This window comes from Sturnus vulgaris, chromosome 8 (genome assembly GCF_052056855.1).
Source record: "Sturnus vulgaris isolate bStuVul1 chromosome 8, bStuVul1.hap1, whole genome shotgun sequence".
Taxonomy (NCBI): domain Eukaryota; kingdom Metazoa; phylum Chordata; class Aves; order Passeriformes; family Sturnidae; genus Sturnus; species Sturnus vulgaris.
Window position 1 is genome coordinate 22564785 of NC_142250.1, and position 19890 is coordinate 22584674.

The 19890-nt window shown below is 51.7% G+C and overlaps 3 protein-coding genes across 6 annotated transcripts in view; all 3 read right to left on the minus strand.

The window, feature by feature from the left end:
- Nucleotides 1-281: 281 nt before the first annotated feature.
- CYP26A1 (cytochrome P450 family 26 subfamily A member 1) lies at nt 282-3388 on the minus strand. The gene is made up of 7 exons (XM_014875299.2): nt 3157-3388; nt 2735-2959; nt 2356-2643; nt 2094-2243; nt 1637-1771; nt 1272-1424; nt 282-1080 (listed from the first exon to the last, which is right to left on the minus strand). Exons 1-7 carry the CDS (start codon nt 3343-3345, stop codon nt 739-741), a joined length of 1482 nt encoding a protein of 493 aa, XP_014730785.1. The 5' UTR covers nt 3346-3388; the 3' UTR covers nt 282-738.
- A 1649-nt stretch (nt 3389-5037) lies between these two features.
- Nucleotides 5038-14319, minus strand: CYP26C1 (cytochrome P450 family 26 subfamily C member 1). The gene is made up of 6 exons (XM_088169139.1): nt 14128-14319; nt 13828-14052; nt 13423-13698; nt 11647-11802; nt 7693-8199; nt 5038-7423 (listed from the first exon to the last, which is right to left on the minus strand). Exons 1-6 carry the CDS (start codon nt 14317-14319, stop codon nt 7061-7063), a joined length of 1719 nt encoding a protein of 572 aa, XP_088025265.1. The 3' UTR covers nt 5038-7060.
- Nucleotides 14320-14944: 625 nt separating this feature from the next.
- EXOC6 (exocyst complex component 6) overlaps nt 14945-19890 on the minus strand; it is an 88377-nt gene continuing 83431 nt past the window's right edge. For 3 of the 4 annotated variants that reach the window (XM_088169138.1, XM_014875313.2, XM_088169135.1), the window contains 3 exons: nt 16900-17012; nt 16535-16546; nt 14945-16072 (listed from right to left, as the gene is read on the minus strand). In XM_088169138.1, the coding sequence (XP_088025264.1) occupies nt 15940-16072; nt 16535-16546; nt 16900-17012 (258 nt within the window). In that variant the 3' untranslated portion in view covers nt 14945-15939. Of the gene's footprint in view, nt 16073-16534; nt 16547-16882; nt 17013-19890 lie in introns of those variants that run through there. The other variant, XM_088169137.1, reaches the window with a different exon arrangement.

Sequence of the window (19890 nt, forward strand, 5' to 3'; positions counted from 1 at the left end):
CTTTCCTTTTCTTTCTTATTTACTGTGGCTAAACGTGTTTGATAAGACCTGTAGCACTTGCCATCACTCGCATGGTGGTTTCATACTGTTCTTGCATTTACAAGCTAAAATTTATAACAATTTACTACTCACAAGGAACTACATGTGAAAGAGGGGAGTATTATGAACACAAAAATAGCAAATACCTGGTTCAAAAAAGTAGATCTGACTTTACATCCAAACCCGAGAACCACATCCTTTAAGTTACTGTCTAGTAGACACACAGATCTTCATACAAAGAATCATCAAAAATAAATTTTATTATCAAACTTAAAATTCACATATTAAACATACAATCTAGACACAAATAATACTGAAAACATTCTCAAACAAAACCATTTCAGGTAATTTGGATGAGTAGCTAGTTACCATTGTTTTGAATGCTTTTTGAATATTTCTTAATACATACACCATCCTGAAATGTCTTTAAATGCTTAGCTAGCTAGCTCTCAGTGATATATTTAAATAGGGGAAAAAACTTATTTCTATAGAAATAACATTATATAATTATGAATCAGAGACCCATAATTGTAGTGCTTGGGGGAAAAAAATATCAGCCTCTTGAAATATTTAGAAGACATAAATAACTATTGTACATTTACAAGTTTTAAATATTTAAAGGCCTTTGTTACTATAAAAAGTTACTATGTACATATTAAATGCTATACAGAAATCCAGTGGGAGGCGAGTGTTGAGCTCTCAGATTTGGCCACTGAAACCTATGAATTTGGTAGGCAGATTGTCCACAGGGTACACTATGGGGCCTGTTTTCATTGTAGGAGGTCCATTCAGCAGCTGCCAGTCACAGCTCCGAGCCAACTCCACTGTAAATATTTTTAGAAGGACTTTTGCAAACTCTTTGCCCACGCAGCTCCTCAAGCCCCCACCAAAAGGAATGAAACTGAACCTAGAGGAATCCTCTGGAGATGGAGACATGAAGCGATCCGGGTTAAATTCTTCCTTGTTGGTAAAGAGATCTGCCACATCATGTGTATCACAGATACTGTAAATAACATTCCAACCTTTAGGGATCTGGTAACCCTATAAAAAAGAACAGAAAGGAGATGTGGAGCACCTTGCTGTGTTAAATAATGTGAAGTGATAGCACAGGACACATTAATGCACCCCACCTCCCCTCCTGGCTTCCTTCAGGTCGCTCTAAGGCAGACAGGCTACATGAGCACAAAATACTTTGCAGCTGCTCTAAGGAGTTGTGCCCAAACCTTGCTTACATTTAGCTCAAGGGTCTTGAGTGCAATCCGAAATCCTCCGGGAACAGGAGGACTCAGCCTGAGGGTCTCTTTGATGACACAGCCTGTGTACTTCAGCTGCTCCAAGACCTCCATGTCCAGCTGCTTCTCTTGGTTGGAGCTGCACAGTAACCCCTAGAAAGGAAAATGCTACCATGACATTGATGAACCACGTAGCCAGGGCTCCTGCAAAGCAGCTGCCCCTCAGCTGCAAGCAGTATTTTCCTGCCACCCCTAAAAATAAGGCACCACCTGGGTCAAAGGAAACCCTGCCTGGGATACCTGTCCTGGAGATACCTTCCTCCCACTGCCCCCTCCTCTGAAATGCCTCTGGGGAAGACACACACCTTCACCTGCAGTTCTTTCCTCACTTTCTGCAGGACTTCGTGGTGGAGCCCCAGGAAGGCGATCAGTGATGTGGCAGCACTAGCAGTGGTTTCATGGCCCCCGAACAGCAGCTCTGTGGCAGACTCCTTCAGCTCCTTACACAAAGGATAGAAGAGGCATAAACCAAGCCTTGAACACAGTATCTCTACCAGGCCCACTCTACCACTGCAATGCTGTACATTGTTCCCAGGATAGACCCCAAGGAGCCAGAATGGCAGTGGTCGGTGGTGCTTATGCTCCCTGTGGGCACGTCTCCCCATCCAACACCCTGACTGCACCCTAGTGCTCAACACAAGCTGGTTTATTTCACAGGGAGACAGAGCATCTCCTGCTCTTTCCTTTTGTCCCTACAAGGTAAGAGTGATGTTCTCAGAGGGCCTGAGGGAAGGAGATGAATCCAGTCCTGGGGAACCTTACCTGCATGTTGAGCTGCTCTCCGTTACCCTGTGTGTGTTCCATCAGCAGCTGCAGCGCATCCTTGTAGCCACCCTCAGGCTCCTTGCGGGCCATCTTGGCACGGATGTTCTCCTCGATCTTGGCATGGATGATGTTGCGTGCCCGCAAGCCCTGACCAAGCAGGAGAGAGAGCAGAGTGGGTCATGGCTGTGCTGCCATCCCTCTCCCCGGCTCCCCCATGCTCTGGCCGCAGGGACACCTCTCTCCTCCTGGCCCGCCTTACCCGGTAGAGCCCACTGAACGGCACATCGATGGGCAGCGAGAAGAGGTTGCGGATCATCTCCTCGAAGGCCTCGACCAGCTGCTGCTCGCCGTCAGGGCTGGCCTGGCGGGGCTGGAAGCCCAGCAGGATTCTCATGGCGATGCGAAACATGAGGCGCTTCACCTCGGGATACACGAGTAGGCAGGGCCCGGCGGCGCCCAGCCACCGCGCCAGGCAGGCGCTCACCTCCTCCTGGATGACGGGCACGTAGTGCTGCAGGGCGTCCCGGGAGAAGGCACGCATGATCACCTGCCCGGGGGGACGAGGAGGAACGGGACACGGGCTCAGCCGCCGCACCCGGGGCGACCGCGCCCGCTCCCCGCCCGCCGTCGGGCCGTACCTTTTTGCGGTGCTTGTGCTGCCCGTTGTGAAGGTTGGAGAGGCAGCCCGAGCCCAGGATGGTCCGCACGGAGGCGGGCCACTGCACGGACACGAGCCGGTGCTCGCCCAGAAGGATGTGCCGCACGTTCTCGGCGCCCATCACCCGTACCGTGGGCCGCCCAAAGAGGTGAGTCTTGTAGATGAAGCCGTATTTGCTGCGTTTCATCTGCAGGAATTTCCGCCTCTAGATAGGGAATGAGAGGGGGGAAATGACAAAATAAATTTTAGAAAGGATAAGATGAAGAGGCAGGGAGAGCAGCTCTTTCCCACCTGGGCACGGGAGCCTGTCAAAGTTGCCGCTCATCTCCTTCCCCTGAAGCCAGAGGAGCTCCGGCTCCAGAGGGGAGCCTCTCCGCTCCCCACGCCATCGCCTCGCCTTACCTGCAGCACCAGCTGCAGCGTCTCCCCGAAGAAGGGGAGCCCCATGGTGCCCGGGGGCAGCGGGAGCGGGCAGCTAGGGTCGCGGCTGCTCACGCAGTACAGGTCCCAGAGCTTGACAGCAGCCAGAAAGAGTAGCAGGGGCAGCAGGAAAGTGCACAGGGCGCTGGCGACTAGGGCGGAGAAGCCCATGACTGGGGAGCGACTCCCACCCGGCCCCCGGGGAGCTCTGAGTGCGCGGGCTGGGCTCGCCGCGGGCCGCCTTTTATACCCTTCCCAGGTTGCTGCCCACCCCTACCTTGGTCCGATAAATTAGTTCACCCAAAGTTCATCTTTAATTGCGGATTGCGGCCTGGCTCCTCCTCCCGAAATCTTTAACTATTTGCTTTGCGTGGTGCATCCTACCCGCCGCAGTCCGCTACCGGGGAAGGAAAGGTGCTGTCGGGGGCGGCGGCAGCGGCTCCGGGCTTACTGGCCCTGCACCGCGCTCGGCGAGTGAGCTGCGGGACACCGCCGACAGCTGACAGCCGGTTGTCGGCTGCCACAGCCTGCTCGTCCTCGGATTTATCGCCGATGCTCGTTGGAGACCAGCGGCTGCACCCAGAAATTCCCGCGCGGCACCCGGCGGCCCGGCTGTCCGCAGACACCTACCCCGCGGCGCTGCCGCCCGGCGCCGATGCGCTCTGCCCAGCTCCCCGCCCGCCCGCCGCCGTCGTCGGCTGGGAACGGCGAGATAACGGCCGGAGCCGGGAGACGCCGGGCCGGGACCGTGGGGTGGCTGGAGAGGACGGTCCCCCGTGCTGGGACAGCTGGGAGACCCGCTGAGCACAGCCAAAGCTGCACCGGCGCATCGGCGGATGAGCCTCCGCTGTCCCCTGGTTCACCTCGAATGGCACGGCTTGTATTTCTGCCGGCCGCGGAGGAAGGAGCCGCCGGCAGCAGTCCGTCTCAACCTCCCGATGCAGGTTCAAGCGCGGGTCACCGAGGGAAAAGGAGGTGAGCGCGGAAAGGAAACACCAAACACGCCATGCTCAGCTCCTCTCCCTGGGATCCACTGCCCGCCCTCGCCTGAGGCTCTCCGGCATCCCGTCGGGGCTGCCGCGGCCAGGTAGAGGCGCTCGGCACGGCCGGGCACCCGGCCTGCAGCCCCGGCGCGGAGGGGCTCCGGGCGGGCACCGCGCCGCTCTCGGGCGGGAGCGGAGGCTCCGGGCAGGAGGAGCGCGGCGGGAGCGGGCTGCGGGAGGGCTATGGTAGGGCTATGGCAGGGCTGCGGGAGGGCAATGGCAGGGCTGCGCTGGCTGCGGCTGCTGCTGGCTGCCGGAGCAGGAGTCGGGCGCTGGGGAAGCGGCGCCCGGCGCAGACCGCTGCTGTGGGGCCACGGAGCTCTCCAGCGGCCACGGCTGCTGCCAATACACCTTCTTTTCCTCTACGGATTTTATGTTTTCCCTCCGTGTTACTTTTGCTTTCTTATTTCCAGACAAGCTCAATAAACGCTGGACATTTTGTGTGTGTTTGTCTGTGTAGGGAAGAGGGAGATGTCACTTTTAATTATTATTTTTCTAACAATCAACGCATCACACGAGACCCGCCCTCCTGTTACGATGCCTTGTCGGAGCGGAGCTGCCCGCCTTCGCAGCCCCTTGCCCAGGAGGGAACCCCTGCAGGGTCCTGCCCCGGCTCCGGTAGCCCCTCGGGGTTCGCCGCGGGCCCGGCCGGCGCTGCCCGGGAGCGGCGGCCGCGCCCTGACCCGGCGCTCTCCCCTCGCCGGGCGCTGACCTGCTTGTGACCTACAACACGGACCGTGACATCTGCGTGAACCCGGCCGGCAACCGCGCCAAGTTCACTGTCTATCAAAATAACGAGATACGGTGGCCTGAGCACCGATAATTGCCACAGGAAGGCTTTATTATCTCCCCAGCTGTGTATTCCCCAGCCATCAGCTTGAAAAGAATCAAATGGTAAAGAGTGAAAGGGATAATTAAAAACATCTTGGAAGGGGGTCAAGAAATTAACAGCCTAATATGAACAAACTTTGATTACAAGTAACAATTATTACACTTCATTTGTAAATGCTTGTGTTTATCTGCAAACAAAATCAGTTTACCAGTTTCTCTTCTTTTTTTTTTCTTTTTTTTTTTTTTAACTAGATTCATGTTACATTTTTTCAGCGGGCTTGCTGGCGCTCAGGGTAATTTTTAAGTGCACTGTTGGAGGAGCCCTGACCTTCCTGCACCGGGTGCTGGATGCTGCAGGCCCAGCCCTGCCCTGCAGTCTCAGCCAGCCAGTAGCTCCTGCTAATTAAAGTTAGTCATTGGCACTTGCAGCCACCATCTACTGATTTCACCTCTGATAGGCAAAAAGATTCACCTTTCAGGACAAGGTCAGGAGGGCTAGAGGCTCTGGTTCACTACAGGGTCGACTTGCCAATAGCACTTAACTCAGCCCTGCAGTTCAACCTCTTCCAGATTTGACTTGTCACATTTGGGAGCCAGGTTTCTGCCTCCAACAGTTAATGCCAGCACACGCCCTGCTGCAGTGCCCCAGCATGGACAGGCAAGGGGGATTGGCCAGGGTAAGGCCATCTCCAGTCCTGAAGCAGGATGATGATAGAGTTTCAGGAGACTGAAGAGCTCCCCAGAGCCTTTCCAAAGGGACACTGTCTTCATGCCATATTTTGGCCCTCACAAGTCAAGCTGGTTCTTCACACAGAGCACACGACACCTTGTCTCTGGTGGGACAAGGAGGATTATTTTCCCACTGCATTCAAACAGAATGCATAACAGTGGGGAATAGAAGTGAAGCTGAAAGAAATGTATAAACACATGGGTCAAGGATCTGGATCCAGCTCTGTTCTCAGTACACAAGCAACAGGACTCAATTTTATTTTACATGGGAGAGAAATACCCTGTGGGGGTACTCAAAAGCCATCTAAAAGGGTGCCCTCAGCATCCACGTTGAGCCTTGGTTACCATTCTCTGGATGGATGCACGGAGCTGCTGTCCTGACACCTTCCCTGGCAGAGCTGGGCTGACAGAGGTGACAGAGTCAGTCTGGCCAGACAGCCAGCTACCGCAGGGCCTGTGTCACCTTGCAAATGTTCCCTCTGCAATAGGAACAGCATCACCAGGAGCAAGGGACTTCCTATCACAAATCAGACTTACTCAGAAATGTTTTCTAAACATTTGGTCCCCAAAGCCCCCTCCCCTGCTTCAGTCCAATCCCATGGGCAGGCTGTGGCTGGGGAGAATATCCTGGGGGATCTCAGAGGAGGCTTCATGGCAGACCCTAAGCAGCAGCACAGTGCTCAAGCACAATGTGCACAGCTACTACTAGTGGGTGAATGAGAGATGTCCTCTTTGTGCCAGCTCTAATGGGAAGTGCATGAATGAGATTAAATATTTACAATAAAAACCACTTTACACCCTATTATTCTAGCTAGAGTTGATGCTGTGGATTGGGCAACTCTGGCTTGTGTTTTCCTGCAGAGCCCCCTACCTTCCCTCTTTTCTCATCTAAAAAGCTACAGTGTGCAGGATATTTGTCCTGCTTCTCCTATATCACACCTACAGGAGACAATCCTGGGAGTCTTAGCTGTGGGTCTGGGAGTTTTGCTCCCCATCTCTGGTAGCTGGGGGCCTGTATGGGGCAGGGGCTGACTGAGCCACCCTGCCAGCAGCTTCAGCAGGTTTTGCCCCAGTGCTCATGAGTGGGACTCTGCAGGACACCCTACTGCAGCACGCTGCACACCCCACCAGCCTGTACCCCAGGAGAGGAAAAATAGAAAGACCTTTAAGGTTTTGTTTGGCAGTGACCCAGCAGCACACCCAGCCTGGGGCAGCAGAGATCTGCTCCCAGCAGCTGTGGAGGGCCATTGGCTCCAGGCTGAGGAGAGCAGTGTACCCCTGGCTCAGGCCTCGTGGCCTTGGCTGGACTGCAAGGGGTGGAAGTAGAGCTGCAGCCCATCATCGACAGGGTGCACGATGGGCACGGTCTGCATGGTGGGGTAGCCAGGGGTGGCCAGCTCCCAGCGGGCCGTGCTGACCAGCTCAATGGCCAGCAGCTTGAGGATGGCCTGTGCCAGCTCCTTCCCGATGCAGCTCCGTGCCCCTCCCCCGAAGGGGATGTAGTGGAAGCGGCCTGCAGCCTCCGGCCGGCCGGCCCCGAAGCGGTCTGGGTCAAAGCTGCTGGGGGCGCTCTGGTAGACAGCAGCGGTCTCGTGTGTGTCACGGATGCTGTACATGACGCTCCAGCCTTTGGGGATCTGGTAGCCCTGGGGAGGGAGAGAAGAAGGTGGAGAGACTGTTAAATACCTGTGCTACTGGACGGTGAGCAGAGGGTGCCTGGGGACAGCCCCATTGCACTGCTCACCTGCTCTGCACTTCCTTTTTTCCCCAGCCCAACTGGGACCCACAGAGGTTGCTGGGTGACACTTCCCCTTGAGCTGCACTGCCAAGCACCACCACTGTGTTGGACACAGAGTGCTTGCACACAGCGGCAGGCAGCAGCTCTTAGCGGCCTGCCAGAGTGGGAGGCACTTACATCGAGCTCAAAAGTCTGCAGTGCCGTCCTGTAGCCTCCGGAGACTGGGGGCAGCACCCGCAGCACCTCCTTGATCACACAGTCCAGGTAGCGCAGGCGGCTCAGCTTCTCCAGGCTGATGTCTGAGGTGCAGTGACAGCTTTGCCCTGCTGGTGCCAGGAGCTGGGGGCCAGTGCAGGGCTTGCTCCGGGGGACAGATGGCTCCAGCAGGGCACTGGGCTGGAGGGAATCTTCCTCCACTGGGGCTGGGGGCTGGCTCTGGTCCTTGTGAAGGTCTTTGGCCATGGAGTGGGAAAGTGGTTTCTCTCTGTCCCTGCTCTGGATGGTCAGGGTGTCCAGGCAGGGTCCTGCAGGGCAGCACTGACTCTGCTGGTACAACTCATGGGACATCAGCTCCTGCCTTATTTTTTCAATCACTGAGGGGTGCTTCAATAGCAGGAGGATCAGAGAGGTGCTAGCACTAGCCGTGGTGAAAAAAGCAGCAAATATGAGCTCAATTGCTGATTCCTGGGAGAGGAATGAAAATGACAAGTTTGAGTAACATTTCAAAATGATTGCGTCTCAGACTGTTCTCACCTTTTGCAGGTTTTGCCCCTGTGCAGAGGGCCCTGGCCCCCACTCTGCTCTCCTCAAACCTGCACCCATCCTAGGTTGGCAGAGACCAAAGCATTTCTGTATGAACTGGACATCCACTTGCCAAGCGACTGATGCAGAGGCACAGCTGGGATGAGTACACATTACTCCAATCCAGCTCTTCTGAGGTTCCCTCACATGATTTACCGATTTTAAGGTGGCACTTTGGCATGCATTATAGAGCACTGAGTGAAGTCCATTTCAGGTATTATACTTATCTTCATCTGCCAATTCCCCTTTGCACCCAGATTTTACTTTTCTGCCCAGGCAGTGGTTTATGCACAAATTCTAGATGGGCTGGCAGCTAAAATGGGTTGGATTTGATCCATCTCCAGTTATGATTGATCTTATCAGGGAGGGGATAAGGGGACAAGGCAAGAGTCAAAAGCATAAAGGCCTCTCTGCTAGAGCAGGTCAGCCTGAGAAGTGCTGTAGCCAGCAGGGAGCACACACCAGGCTAAGGACCTGTTTGCTTTTCAAGCTGTACAGTCTGAAGCACAGCAGAGATCCCAATAGCTCCACAGTAGCTGTACCCATAAGTATGAGGTTAACCAGCTCACATACATGGACCACAGCACAGTCGAATCTAATATGTGCCTTGTCCAAGGTCAGGGGTCCCCCTGCAGCCTCCCAGCCTTGGTGGGACTGTCTGCAGGGTCTATATGGAACAGCACATGCCAGGTTGCTGGAGGTTGTTTGCAGCACCCTCTGATCAACTTTTATCAATGGTTTTCCAAAAGTTAAGGGTTGCCCAGAGCTGGTTCGTGGCATGTCACATCTCTGACAGCAAACATAATGCTCAAACCTACAGCACCGTCTGAAGGTGCCAATGGCTCCATAGCACAGGGCTGGGAGTGCTGAGGCCAGAGACAAAAGCCAAGGAGAAGCCAAAAGGGGGAGTACCAGGAACTGCCCCTCTGGGAGGCCTGGGACCTGACCAGTATTACAGAGCTCTAATTGCTCCAGCCCAGGGGCAAAGAGGAGCAAAATCCTCCAGGGACACAGAGCAGTTTCCTTTCACATGACTCTGTCTGGACTTTAAATGATTTTGACACAGCTGGTTCTAGAGAGGTGAAGCCACAAACACAGAGAACACTTGAAGACTGAAGGTACTTGGATTCAAGTCTGATAAAGTTAAGGATAATGTAACAAAGATGACTCTTTGCTACCATCCTTAGTGCCATATATTGGCTGGACTAGATGCTTTTGCCAAAGAGCAGGTCTCAAGGGCATCTTTCAGCTGAAATAAAACCCCTGGAACAACAGATCCCTGTCAACCCCTATCACACCTCCTGCAGGCATTAGCAGGAATTTTTACATTCACAAGGTAGCAGACCCAGATGAAAAGAAACCTCTCAGTTCCACCACATGCAATTAAACCCCAAGACATTTCAATAGCATGCAAAGAATTTAGGGCAAGCTCTTAGGTTTGAAATAACAGCCCTTATGCTCTTTGCATCAACCTCTGACAGTGCTGCTGCAGAGGTTGTGTCACAGCTGCTGTCAAAACTTTCCCTCCCTGCTTCTACAAGGCCAACAGAACCAGTGTCTGGAAGGCAGGATATTCCCAAGCTTCTTCACCAGTACTGTCCCTGTGCTGGGAGGCAGAACAGTCAGCATTACACCCAGCCAGTGACAGCATTATTATGCAGGATGGAGTTTTTCAAAATCTTCCCAAGGTTTAAAATACTTTAAAACAGTATTGTTGGCAAAGCAATTAGGTCATTACCTTTACATTTCAAGGGCCCTGGTGAGTTCATGGCAGCAGTACAAATCACAGTGTATTTAGGAAAATTTCTGGGGAAAACTGTCTTTCCAGATCATTTGAACAAAAAAAGCAGATTAGTGACTAGTCTGTGCCAGTGTCTGGAGAGTCTCTCAAAGATAGATATATCTACAACTGAGATAGCTTTGGACTTTTTATCCAATTACACCATTTCATTCAATGAGACCTCTACTACTGTTTTATTAGGGTGGAGAATATTGCCATAATTGCAAGCATAGGCAGTTCAGTTTGCAAGTAATTTTGTTAAATACAGAAATTTTCTAACCATAAAGGTACAGAACAACATATGAATATATTATAATTTGAATCAGCTGGCCCAAGATCACTACCATGTAACTCAGTCCACGTTATATTTAATATCTCCTTATTCAATCTGTGGTTAGAGCCAGGCACATGATGAGAGATTGTGAAATTTTTCTTGCATAATATTCACATGAATATTAGCAGAGATTAATTAATCTTAATCATATTTTGAATCAGTCAATTATTTTTTAAAATTACATTATAATAAAAATTGTTAGAATAAATAACATAATAAATAATTATAATAAAATTTATTTAGTAATATATGCTGGTTCTAATTCTATCTAATAGTTGCTCAAAGTTTTTCAAATATTTTAGATTTTGAGATTCCTTTTTTCAAAATATTTCTAAAACATTAGTTTTTGGATAGTTATCCTGAAATACTTAAATAAACAGTAAAACTACATTTAAACTATATTCAAATACTTTAAAACCATATCCAGCTGCTGTACCCATGCAAAATTGCTCCAAAACTTGTTATATGAATGCAATGTCATCTATCATTTACTGACACCAAGTGAGCTGGAACTATGAATGATCCAGTACTAATGACGATTTTTTACTCAAGATCCTTGGAAAAACACTCGCCACATTCCCTTAGTGGTTTTAGCTCAGCAAGGACTACAGGGTTCATCCCTGTGTCACAGTCATCCATCATATTTCATCACAGCAATCCACAAGCTACATGATCTGATGAATGAGGAGGTGATAGGGAATGACCCAGAATCCATCGTTCCATCCCTGGACCCATTCTGATTTATCACCTCAGAAATTTCTGGGCTCACAGCCCTGAGGAGTCCAGTGATGTGATCTATACCCTGCCCTAGGCTGGGTTCTGGGCTGTGTTTGAGAAGCACACAGATATTCTGAGTATTTCCAAGACAGTGTCCTGGAGGTTACTGAGTACACAGACATGCAGAGCCTTAACCCAGCTAGGTGCTACCAGCACCCTCCATCAGGCTGAAGGTTGGTGGCCATGAAGAGTAGAAGGGGCATTCATTTAAAAGGGTCTCTTCTAATGCAAACAGACACAAAACTACAAGAGCATGAGAGTGTGCTGAGTGCAGGTTCCCTCACTTGTGCAGGAACTGGTGTCCTCATTGCTGGCAAGAGCGGGGCAGGAGCCAGCAGCTGGTGGTGGCCCCCACACAAGCCTCCTCCTGGCCCTCAGCCCATGTCTCTCAAACAGCCACCGAGTCAGGAGTGGCACTGCAGGGCAGAGTTCTCCTTACCTTTAGCTCCTGCATGGTGAATTCTTTGCCGTGCTCCTTGGCACTGTTCATTATGAAATCCAGAGCATCGCTGTCATCTTCGGGGTTGTTTCTCTGCAGTTTTTCCTGTATAGCCTTCTCCATAAACTTATGGAGCATGTCCCGTGCTTTGATTCCCTGTGAGAGGCACACACAGTTCAGGAGAACCTTAGGAACTGCCCCCCTCTCTAGAGAGACCAGGGGAACCCAAGTGTAGCAATCCTTAATCCCAGGACCTGTAACAGCAAGAACTGTTTAATCTGCTGCCGAGCCCCAGAGCCTTGCAAGGGGAAGCAGTTTGGGGAGAAATGAGGCACATTCTGTTGCCTTGCTGTTGTGAATCAAATAAAACAAGTCCCAAGAAACTCTCTGGGAGAAAAGACAGCAGTAAACCCATGCTACCAAGTTCAGAGGCATCTACACTGAGCAAACCTACAGTTGTGTCAGGTCCAAAAGCAGCTTATCCCAAGGGATAAGAAAAGGTAACGAGAAAACTGAGTCCAGACAGCAAGGCACGAATGGTACATCAGTATAGTGGATAAAGACACATTAATCACAGTCAGCTCATCTTCAGGTGTGTTGCACTCCAGTGCAGCAAAACATCCATGTAAGATCTCAGCAAGTCAAGTGATCAGCAATGTCTTTGCAAAGTGGGATGGATGGAGTCACAGAGTGTACAACTCTATATAAAAATGTCTCCTGCAGAAGCCAGAAGAAATTTAAAATTAAAAATGGCCATGGCCAGATGTTGGGAAGAAGATACAAAGGCTTAGATTTGAGGTGGGAAGGATTGGACAAAGTAAACCGGGCAGGAAGAGAGGAGAAAGACAAAGGGACCTAAAGGCAAGTTGAAGATGTTGGTTTGGGGCCAGACAGGCTTTGGCTGACCTGAAAGAGGGTATAGGGTAGGAGGGATGAAAGCTCATACTGGTAACAATCTGCAAAGGGAAACTGGACAGGGAAAACAAGAGTTTCAGTGAAGAGTAGCAGGGAGGCTGGGGGAGAACTGGGACTGGCTGGGTAAGGTGACCCAATAGGGCAGAGCTCACAGCGGAAATAAGAGATGAGGAAAGACCTGGCTAAAGTAGACAGGATATTTCAGCTGGGGCAAGGGGTGGAGAACTCAAAGCCAGAGGAGGGAGGAATGTGAGAGGAAGAATGGTACATAGGACCTATACCTAGAGCAGGAATGTGGAGAAGCAGGCAGAGGGGCAGAGCAGCAGGGAAGAATTGCAGCTTGAAAGAGGCAGAGGAGACTGTCCCTCTCCCTGAGATGTCTCTGGGCTGCTGGACTACAAGGGACTGAGGATCATAAGAGGGTCTTAAGTTCTGAGCCCGCCTGAGTTGCAGAGGAGGTGCTAAGCTGAGGTGTGCTGTGCCCACCTGTCCTTGTGCTTATGCCCACAGACCCCTCTGCCATGGGCTGACAGGAGTTCAGATGGGATAAGACGGGACAGGGTCAGACATGATGGATTCCCCAGAAGCAACATGTGGGATGAGGGAGAAGAGGAGCCCTGTACTTTAAAAGGAGCTGGAGCCAGTGCTCAGAGGTGTTGGAAGCCAGCCAGGAGCAGGTGAGACGTATAGAGAGAAGGGGAAATGGCTGGGGAAGGTAAGACACCTCAGACCTAGAACTGGGCGTTGCAGATGTCCTGGCCCATCAGAAATGTCCCTTGGTGGGTCTAAGGACAGGGGGTTCTGTGCTGCCAGGGCCCAGGCCCTGCCCCCGGGCAGAGGGAGCAGTGCAGGCGGCAGTACCTTGCGCAGCCCACTGAAGGGTATGTTGAGGGGCAGGGAGAAGAGGTTCTCCACCAGCTGTTCAAAAGTTTTGGCCAGATCCTTGAACTGCTTTTCCTCCAGGCGGAGCCCCAGCAGAATCCGAGCTGCAATGCGGAAAGTTAAGGTTTTAGCGGAGGAATAAACTGCGATAGAGCCTGGCTCCATGCACCAGCCCCGCAGCTCCCAGCTCACAACCTTCTGGATCCGCGGCAAGTAGCTCTCCAGGGCGGCACGGCTGAAGACTCTGGCCAGGATCTGGGAGGAGAAGGGGGGAAGAGAGGCAGGTGGTTAAAGCAGGGGGAGCACACCTGGCACCGAGGCCCAGGCCTGGGCCGGAGGTGCCGCCTGGGCTGTGTGCCCTGTGGGGGTGGCTGTGAGGCTCACCTTGCGGCGCTGGCGGTGCAGGTCACCGGTGGAGCTGAGCAGAGTATGGGAGCCCAGGATGATCTGGGTGCTTTGGGGCCACTGCGTGCTGACCAGCGTGTGTTCACCCAGCAGGATCTTGCGGATGTTCTCAGCGCCTGTCACCCGCACCACCGGCCGGCCCAGGAGGTGGGTCTTGAAGACGTTTCCGTACCTCTCCCGCCGAGAGCTGTGGAAGCGGGAGCCCTGGGGACGAGCTGCGGGTCAGCTCGTGGCTCCCGCCAGCCCCTTCCCACCCCGCCCCGTCCCCCGGCGCCTCACCTGGAGCAGCCAGTGCAGAGTCTCCCCGAAGAATGGCCAGCCCATGGAGCCCTTGGGCAGGGGCAGGGCGCTGGCGCGGTCCCGGCTGAGGTTCCAGCGCAGCGCCCACAGGTGCCGGCACAGGGTGACCAGCAGAACCGGGGCCAGCAGCCCCAGCGCCGCCGCCTCGGGCCAGGAGAGCCCGGCCGGCATCTCCTACGGCGGCGGGGACGGTGCGGGTGGCGGCGGCTGGCAGGCACGGGGGACCGGCGCCCCGGACTCGACTACGGGCGCTGCGCGACGGGCCCTGCCGGCTGCTGCCCGCCCGGCCCCGCTCGCCTCCTGCTGCCGGTTCGCCCCTCGGCCACATTTATATAGATATTGGCCACTTACGCCCGATCCACCTTCGGAGATGACGTATCCGCTGCATATTTAAGCAGCGCGGCCAAGTGCGGTGATTGGCGCGGGAGGGCCGGGGACAGCGGCCGAGGGGCTCGGGGCGGCGGCGGGGCAGCCCCAGGGCTGGGGCCCGGCGCCCCCTCCCGCCCCCGTCCAGCCCTTCGGGGCGCCCCAGCCGGGGGCGGGACGGCCGCCCTGGGAGCGGGGTACCCTCCCCTCGGGCCAGCCTACCCAGGTAGCGAGTCCCGTCCCGGGCTCCCCCCAGCCCCCTCCGCAGATCCCCCCGGCCCGGCTTCCCGGCCCGCACCGCCGTCGGGGCCGCGCGGAGCCCCGGCCGCCTTCGGCGGGGGCAAATCACCAATGAGTCGGGACCTGCGCAGGTCCCGCGAAACCGGCTCCGAGGCGTGTTCCGGTGTGTGAAATTAAACAGGAATACGGGTTTGGTTTATATTACTGTATTTAGACCGTCAATAACTTAAAAATACAGCGAAAATGTACATTATTTTTACACGTTCAATTTGGTTTGTATTTGTTAGACATTCTCTTAGTGTCTAAAATAGCCAGGAGGGGACAGTGCAAAGAGACCAGTAGTGGGACAAAATGCTAATCGCTGGGATGGGGCTGGCGGGAGAAAGCGCAAACTAACAAACAGATGCGGCACGAAACCAACAGCGGCGAACCTATTCCCTACTGCAACCTGGGATAAAGAACCCGAGATCTTACAAAAGTACAGTTAGAAATAGTAACCCTGAGGAACAAAACCAAAACGAAACAACATGTCACATTATAAAGAACTAAAATGGTTATTTACAATCACAACCTCAAGACTAAACCCTTTTGGAGAACAAAGCCTATAAGTCCTAATGCTAAATAGATATCAAGTCTAGTTCTCAGGTAGTTTTCAAAGGTACTAAAAATCAGAAGACTTTTTCATACCTCCAGACTACAAAACCTGGTATACAAAATTATGTCCAATCACTTTAAGGCTAATATACATTTAATGCAGGAAAACAATAGGCGGCATCTGAAACACAAGTATCTCAATGCTTAAAAACATTAAATTAGGATTCAACCAGAAAACAGCAACTAAGGGATCATTCTCAAATAATTCCTACTCAGAGCAAAATTTTGGACACCATATCTGCAGATATTTAAATAACATATTTACAGTTCAGCTGTTCCATGTACAATGATTGCGCTGGTTTTTATTGTACAACCTAATTTTTCACCATTTGTTTACAATATACAAAATAGTATTCGATCCATTAAAAATACGTACAAAGAATTGTTTGTTGAAGACTACATGTACAATCCATCTACTGCATTTTTCCTCTTCTCTGTCAAATAAAAGTCCTAACTGGCATCATCATTTGCTTAGTAGAAATAGTGGCTAAGAAACACCTCTTGATGTGAAATACTGTTGATTTAAGAGGCCTATGTGTGCTGAGACATACCATTCACTAAACTCCTAAGTTGCTTTACTACAGTCTCTATTAGCTTCTGCTTGTCACGGTCATTCTTCCTGAACTGAGCAAAAATGTTGTTCTTTTTGCTGGAGTCTTTAATTCTAGAGAAATAAAAAACAAATGACAAACACATTAGAAACGTAAATTGGAAAGGAAATATCCGACTATTTAGACCAGTTTAATACTGTTCTTCTTTTGATCTTTCTGCTAATAAGAACTGAAAGATTATAAGACCTGTTCACTATGTGTTCTTAAATTAAACTTCTGCAATGCAGAATTCGTTTTAACGAATACTTTACAAATAACGTGTAAGTATTAACGAAATACCCCTTCAGCAGGACCCTGATCCTACCAATTGCCTCAGGAGAGAAGCAAGTCAGAAAACCCGTTAGTATCATCTGCTTCCATGGTAAATTCAGACTCGGCGAATAGGGAGTTTTGTTCACCGTCAATAACGGGCATCTATATTGCTGATTTCCCATACCAACGGATACAAAAACGAAATTCGGGAAATTCAGTAAGTTACAGCAATAATATTTTGTAACAATATAGGCGATACATACCCTCTGTGAACTCTGCAAAAGACATTTTCATCGCGGGCAGGAGAGAAGAGAAAACACTGTTAGAAAGCGTATTTAAACCGCAACGTGCTTTGGTGCGGTTTTTACCAGCAGGTTGGTACCGAGATGCCGGTACCGTGCCCTGCTCACCCTGCCCTCCCTGCCCGCCCGCCGGGCCGGCCGAACGCTCGCACCGGCTTCACCACGGCCAAAGCTGAGCGTGTCCCTTCCCCAGAGCGGCAATTCGGGCACCGCTGGCTGCTCCCGCGGCCCCGGCCCCGCCGCTCCCGGCACGGCGGCTCCGGCCCCGGCTCCGGCGCCGCTTTGCATCCCCGCGCCGGCAGCTCCGGCCCGGCCCCCGCACTTACTTCTCCAGGAGCGTGAGGGCTGTGCTGGGGTTGACCCGCAGGTACTTGGAGGTGGCCTGCCCGTAGTCAGCCAGGTAGGTGGACCAGTCCCACACCATGAAGAGGTCCAGGAGCTGCGGGGGGAGAGGCGGGTGAGGGCGTGCGGGGCGGCTCTGCGGAGAGAGGCCGGGCGTAGCCCCTCGCCGAGCCCAGCCAACACCCCCCTTCACCTGCCCATTTCTTTCTTTAACGCCTCTCACCTCCCTCAGCCTGCAGGGAGGCGGCTGTGCAGGTTCGGCCCCAGGAGGGGATGTGAACGGTTTCATGCTTTAATATTGGGGAACTCGCTTTACCGTAGGGAGCAAGAATGGGATGCTCGTGTCTGCTGCTTCTCACAGTAATTTAAATGAGAGGTTCAGGTAGTCTCAACTAAGTGAATTAAACACCTCCTGGCTGCACTGTCCATTGTGGCTGATCCCTGAAACTCAGCGCCAAGCCCCGGGCACACTTCTGGCCCAAACAAACCCAAACACTTCAGTGGAGGAACAAAAAGTCTCCAAGCACAGTCCTACGCTTGGCTGCAGTTTCAAATCAGGTCTTTAACTCATAAGCTCAGAGATACTGTACAACAAAAAGCCAGCCTGCTTTTACAATCAGATGCAATGCCGAACCTCCAGCAGCCAGCACCCTCACAGCCCTCAAAGTCTAATTCCCCCTCCACCATCACGGGGTGCAGGCCAGGCACCGCTGGGCACCCTGCCCAGGCTGCCAGGGGCCGGGCACAGGCAGCCCGGCTCGGGGCTGCCTTTCCCACGGCTACCTGCGGGCCAGCGGGCCCCACTGCCATTGACGTCAATGGCGGGGCGCCCCAGCTTCCCCCTGTGTCTGGTGCCTGGCCCCGTCCTGCTGCTGAGGGCTAACAAGGGCTTGTTCTCAGGCTGTCCCGTGTTAGCCAAACGTACTGTTAAAATGAGCGTTGAGAACCATTAACAACACTTTGCCCCAGTGCGTAGTGCCCGTGGCTGCTCCGCTGAGCTGGGTCCTCAGTGTAACCTTGCCTGGAGACCTGCTAAATCAGTAATGCTGGAAAGGTGTGCTGGAACAGGATTTTGTGTAACAAAACCACTTGAAAAAATTGAAACAGACAACTGCAAGTCACACCATTTTGCTATTTCAAGGAAGAACCCTGTTCAAACATTTGCTTGTGCTAAGCCAGAGCTGCAGCAGGAACCCACTCCTCTGATTTCTCAGGCTGCACTAAGAGGAGGACTGCGCTCCAGAGAACCCTGCCTTACTCAAACTTCTCAGCCTGCTAAACTGTCACGGTTGTCCAGTAATGCTCATGCCCCAAATCATAATACCAGTTTATTCACAGAATAAAAGCATACATCCAGTCTTCCCAGCTTCAAATTTATATGCTCTTTTTTGCAAATTTTTCCACTTACAATCCACTTTCTTATGTTCATTTCAAATATAGTGTCTAATTTAAATACACAATTTTCTACAATTACTCCTTCCTTATTTGTATTGTAGTCTTTTGGGACTAGGCAGCAATATTTCCTGGCATTATAATGGACCTCTGACACTCCTACTGCTCTGTCATCCCAAAGACTTTCAGGGACCCTTACATTTTATATTTAACTATCTCATAGGAGTGAAAGGATCTAAAACCCAAGGAGGCTGTTTTATTCTCTGCTGACTAGATATCCCATGATAACCACCAGGATCAAATTCAAACAGTTCTTTCCCACAAAGCCCTTTCTCAAGATGGACACCACCAATTCCACTGAGTTGCTGAGAACATGCCTTCAGTCACCAAGCAAAAGGACTTGGGAAGGCTTGATAACTCAAAAAATAGCATAAGTTGTGAAACTCACAGCCTCAGTTGCTACTGCATGTTACTCATCACTTGTTATTACCTGCGTTACACAGTTTGTGGTACCCAGTCCTCACAGAGGTGTTTTAAAGCACAACCAAAAGAGTGGAAAGATAGGACAAGGCAGATGCACAAGACAAGATATGAGGATAAAGCTGACAGGAACCCAAAGTATATAATCTGGTCATTAATAACTTACTGCTACTTAGAGTGCTATTTGCTATGGGCTGCACATGGGACATGGTCGTTATGGATGGACCAATGTTCCTGCAATTGTATTCAGTGAGTCAGAGGTGAAAGATTTCATTTCTTATCCCTATTATACCATTGAAATTGACAATTCTAGGTAAATCCCAAATAACCCTGAAGCTCATATAGGTGAAAGGTATCTAAAGGTATTCTGCTAGCGATGTGTGGACCAAAGCCATTGATGACAGACACAATTACAGTGCTGACAAGTTCAAAGAAACTTTCCTGACTTCCCTGACCATACTGCATGAGTGAGTTTCATATGATGCTTTCAATGGTTGACTCAACTGATTGTGCCATGGTTCTGGGAAAGAATGAACATCCAAAGAGACACTATTGGGAAGTGAGATGTAGCCAGAGCTTCTTCCCGGCTCCATGCATGGTCAAAGAGCTGCATGCAACCAACCTCATGCTAATAAATCTCTTAAGTTCAAGCAGCTGTCATGACATGTGACAGGTAGCTCAAAAGCCCAGACATGCAATCAAATGACACATGCCATTCAGTCACAGCCCCCTTCCCTCCTTCTGTGCATCTGTTCAGGGGCTGCAGTGTGACAATCATGTCCTGGCTCTGGATTAAATGTGGCAGGGAGCTGCAGACACTGTTGGAGACCAGACTGCTGCAGTGCACAATTATGCATGGTGCATTTTGTCCCACTCACGCTGCAGTTCTGCACTGTGGCATACTGCTGTATGCAGTGGGCTTTGACAGCAAGTACTGCATTCTTTGGGGTGGGCAAGGGCTGCCTGGTGTGCAGCTCTCGGGATCTGTGTCCTGGCCATTGCTATCACCTGCATCTGCCCTGCCACCTGGGCTCGGTGGATGCACAGCCATGCAGGGGCTTTGTGAGGGGAGCAGGCTGGCGAGCAGCCAGGGTCACAGAGGA

Bases quoted from the DNA above. Each gene is read 5' to 3' on its own strand.
- CYP26A1 (XM_014875299.2), bottom strand. From the start codon at position 3,345: ATGGGCTTCTCCGCCCTAGTCGCCAGCGCCCTGTGCACTTTCCTGCTG. The intron at 2,644-2,734 runs GTACGGCCCGAC...CCCCCCGGGCAG, and splicing joins AGCACAAGCACCGCAAAAAG to GTGATCATGCGTGCCTTCTC. The intron at 1,772-2,093 runs GTAAGGTTCCCC...CCTTTGTGTAAG, and splicing joins GAGAGCAGCTCAACATGCAG to GAGCTGAAGGAGTCTGCCAC.
- CYP26C1 (XM_088169139.1), bottom strand. From the start codon at position 14,319: ATGCCGGCCGGGCTCTCCTGGCCCGAGGCGGCGGCGCTGGGGCTGCTG. The intron at 14,053-14,127 runs GTGAGGCGCCGG...GCTCGTCCCCAG, and splicing joins CTCTGCACTGGCTGCTCCAG to GGCTCCCGCTTCCACAGCTC. The intron at 11,803-13,422 runs GTACTGCCGCCT...TGCCTCTCACAG, and splicing joins CCTTCAGTGGGCTGCGCAAG to GGAATCAAAGCACGGGACAT.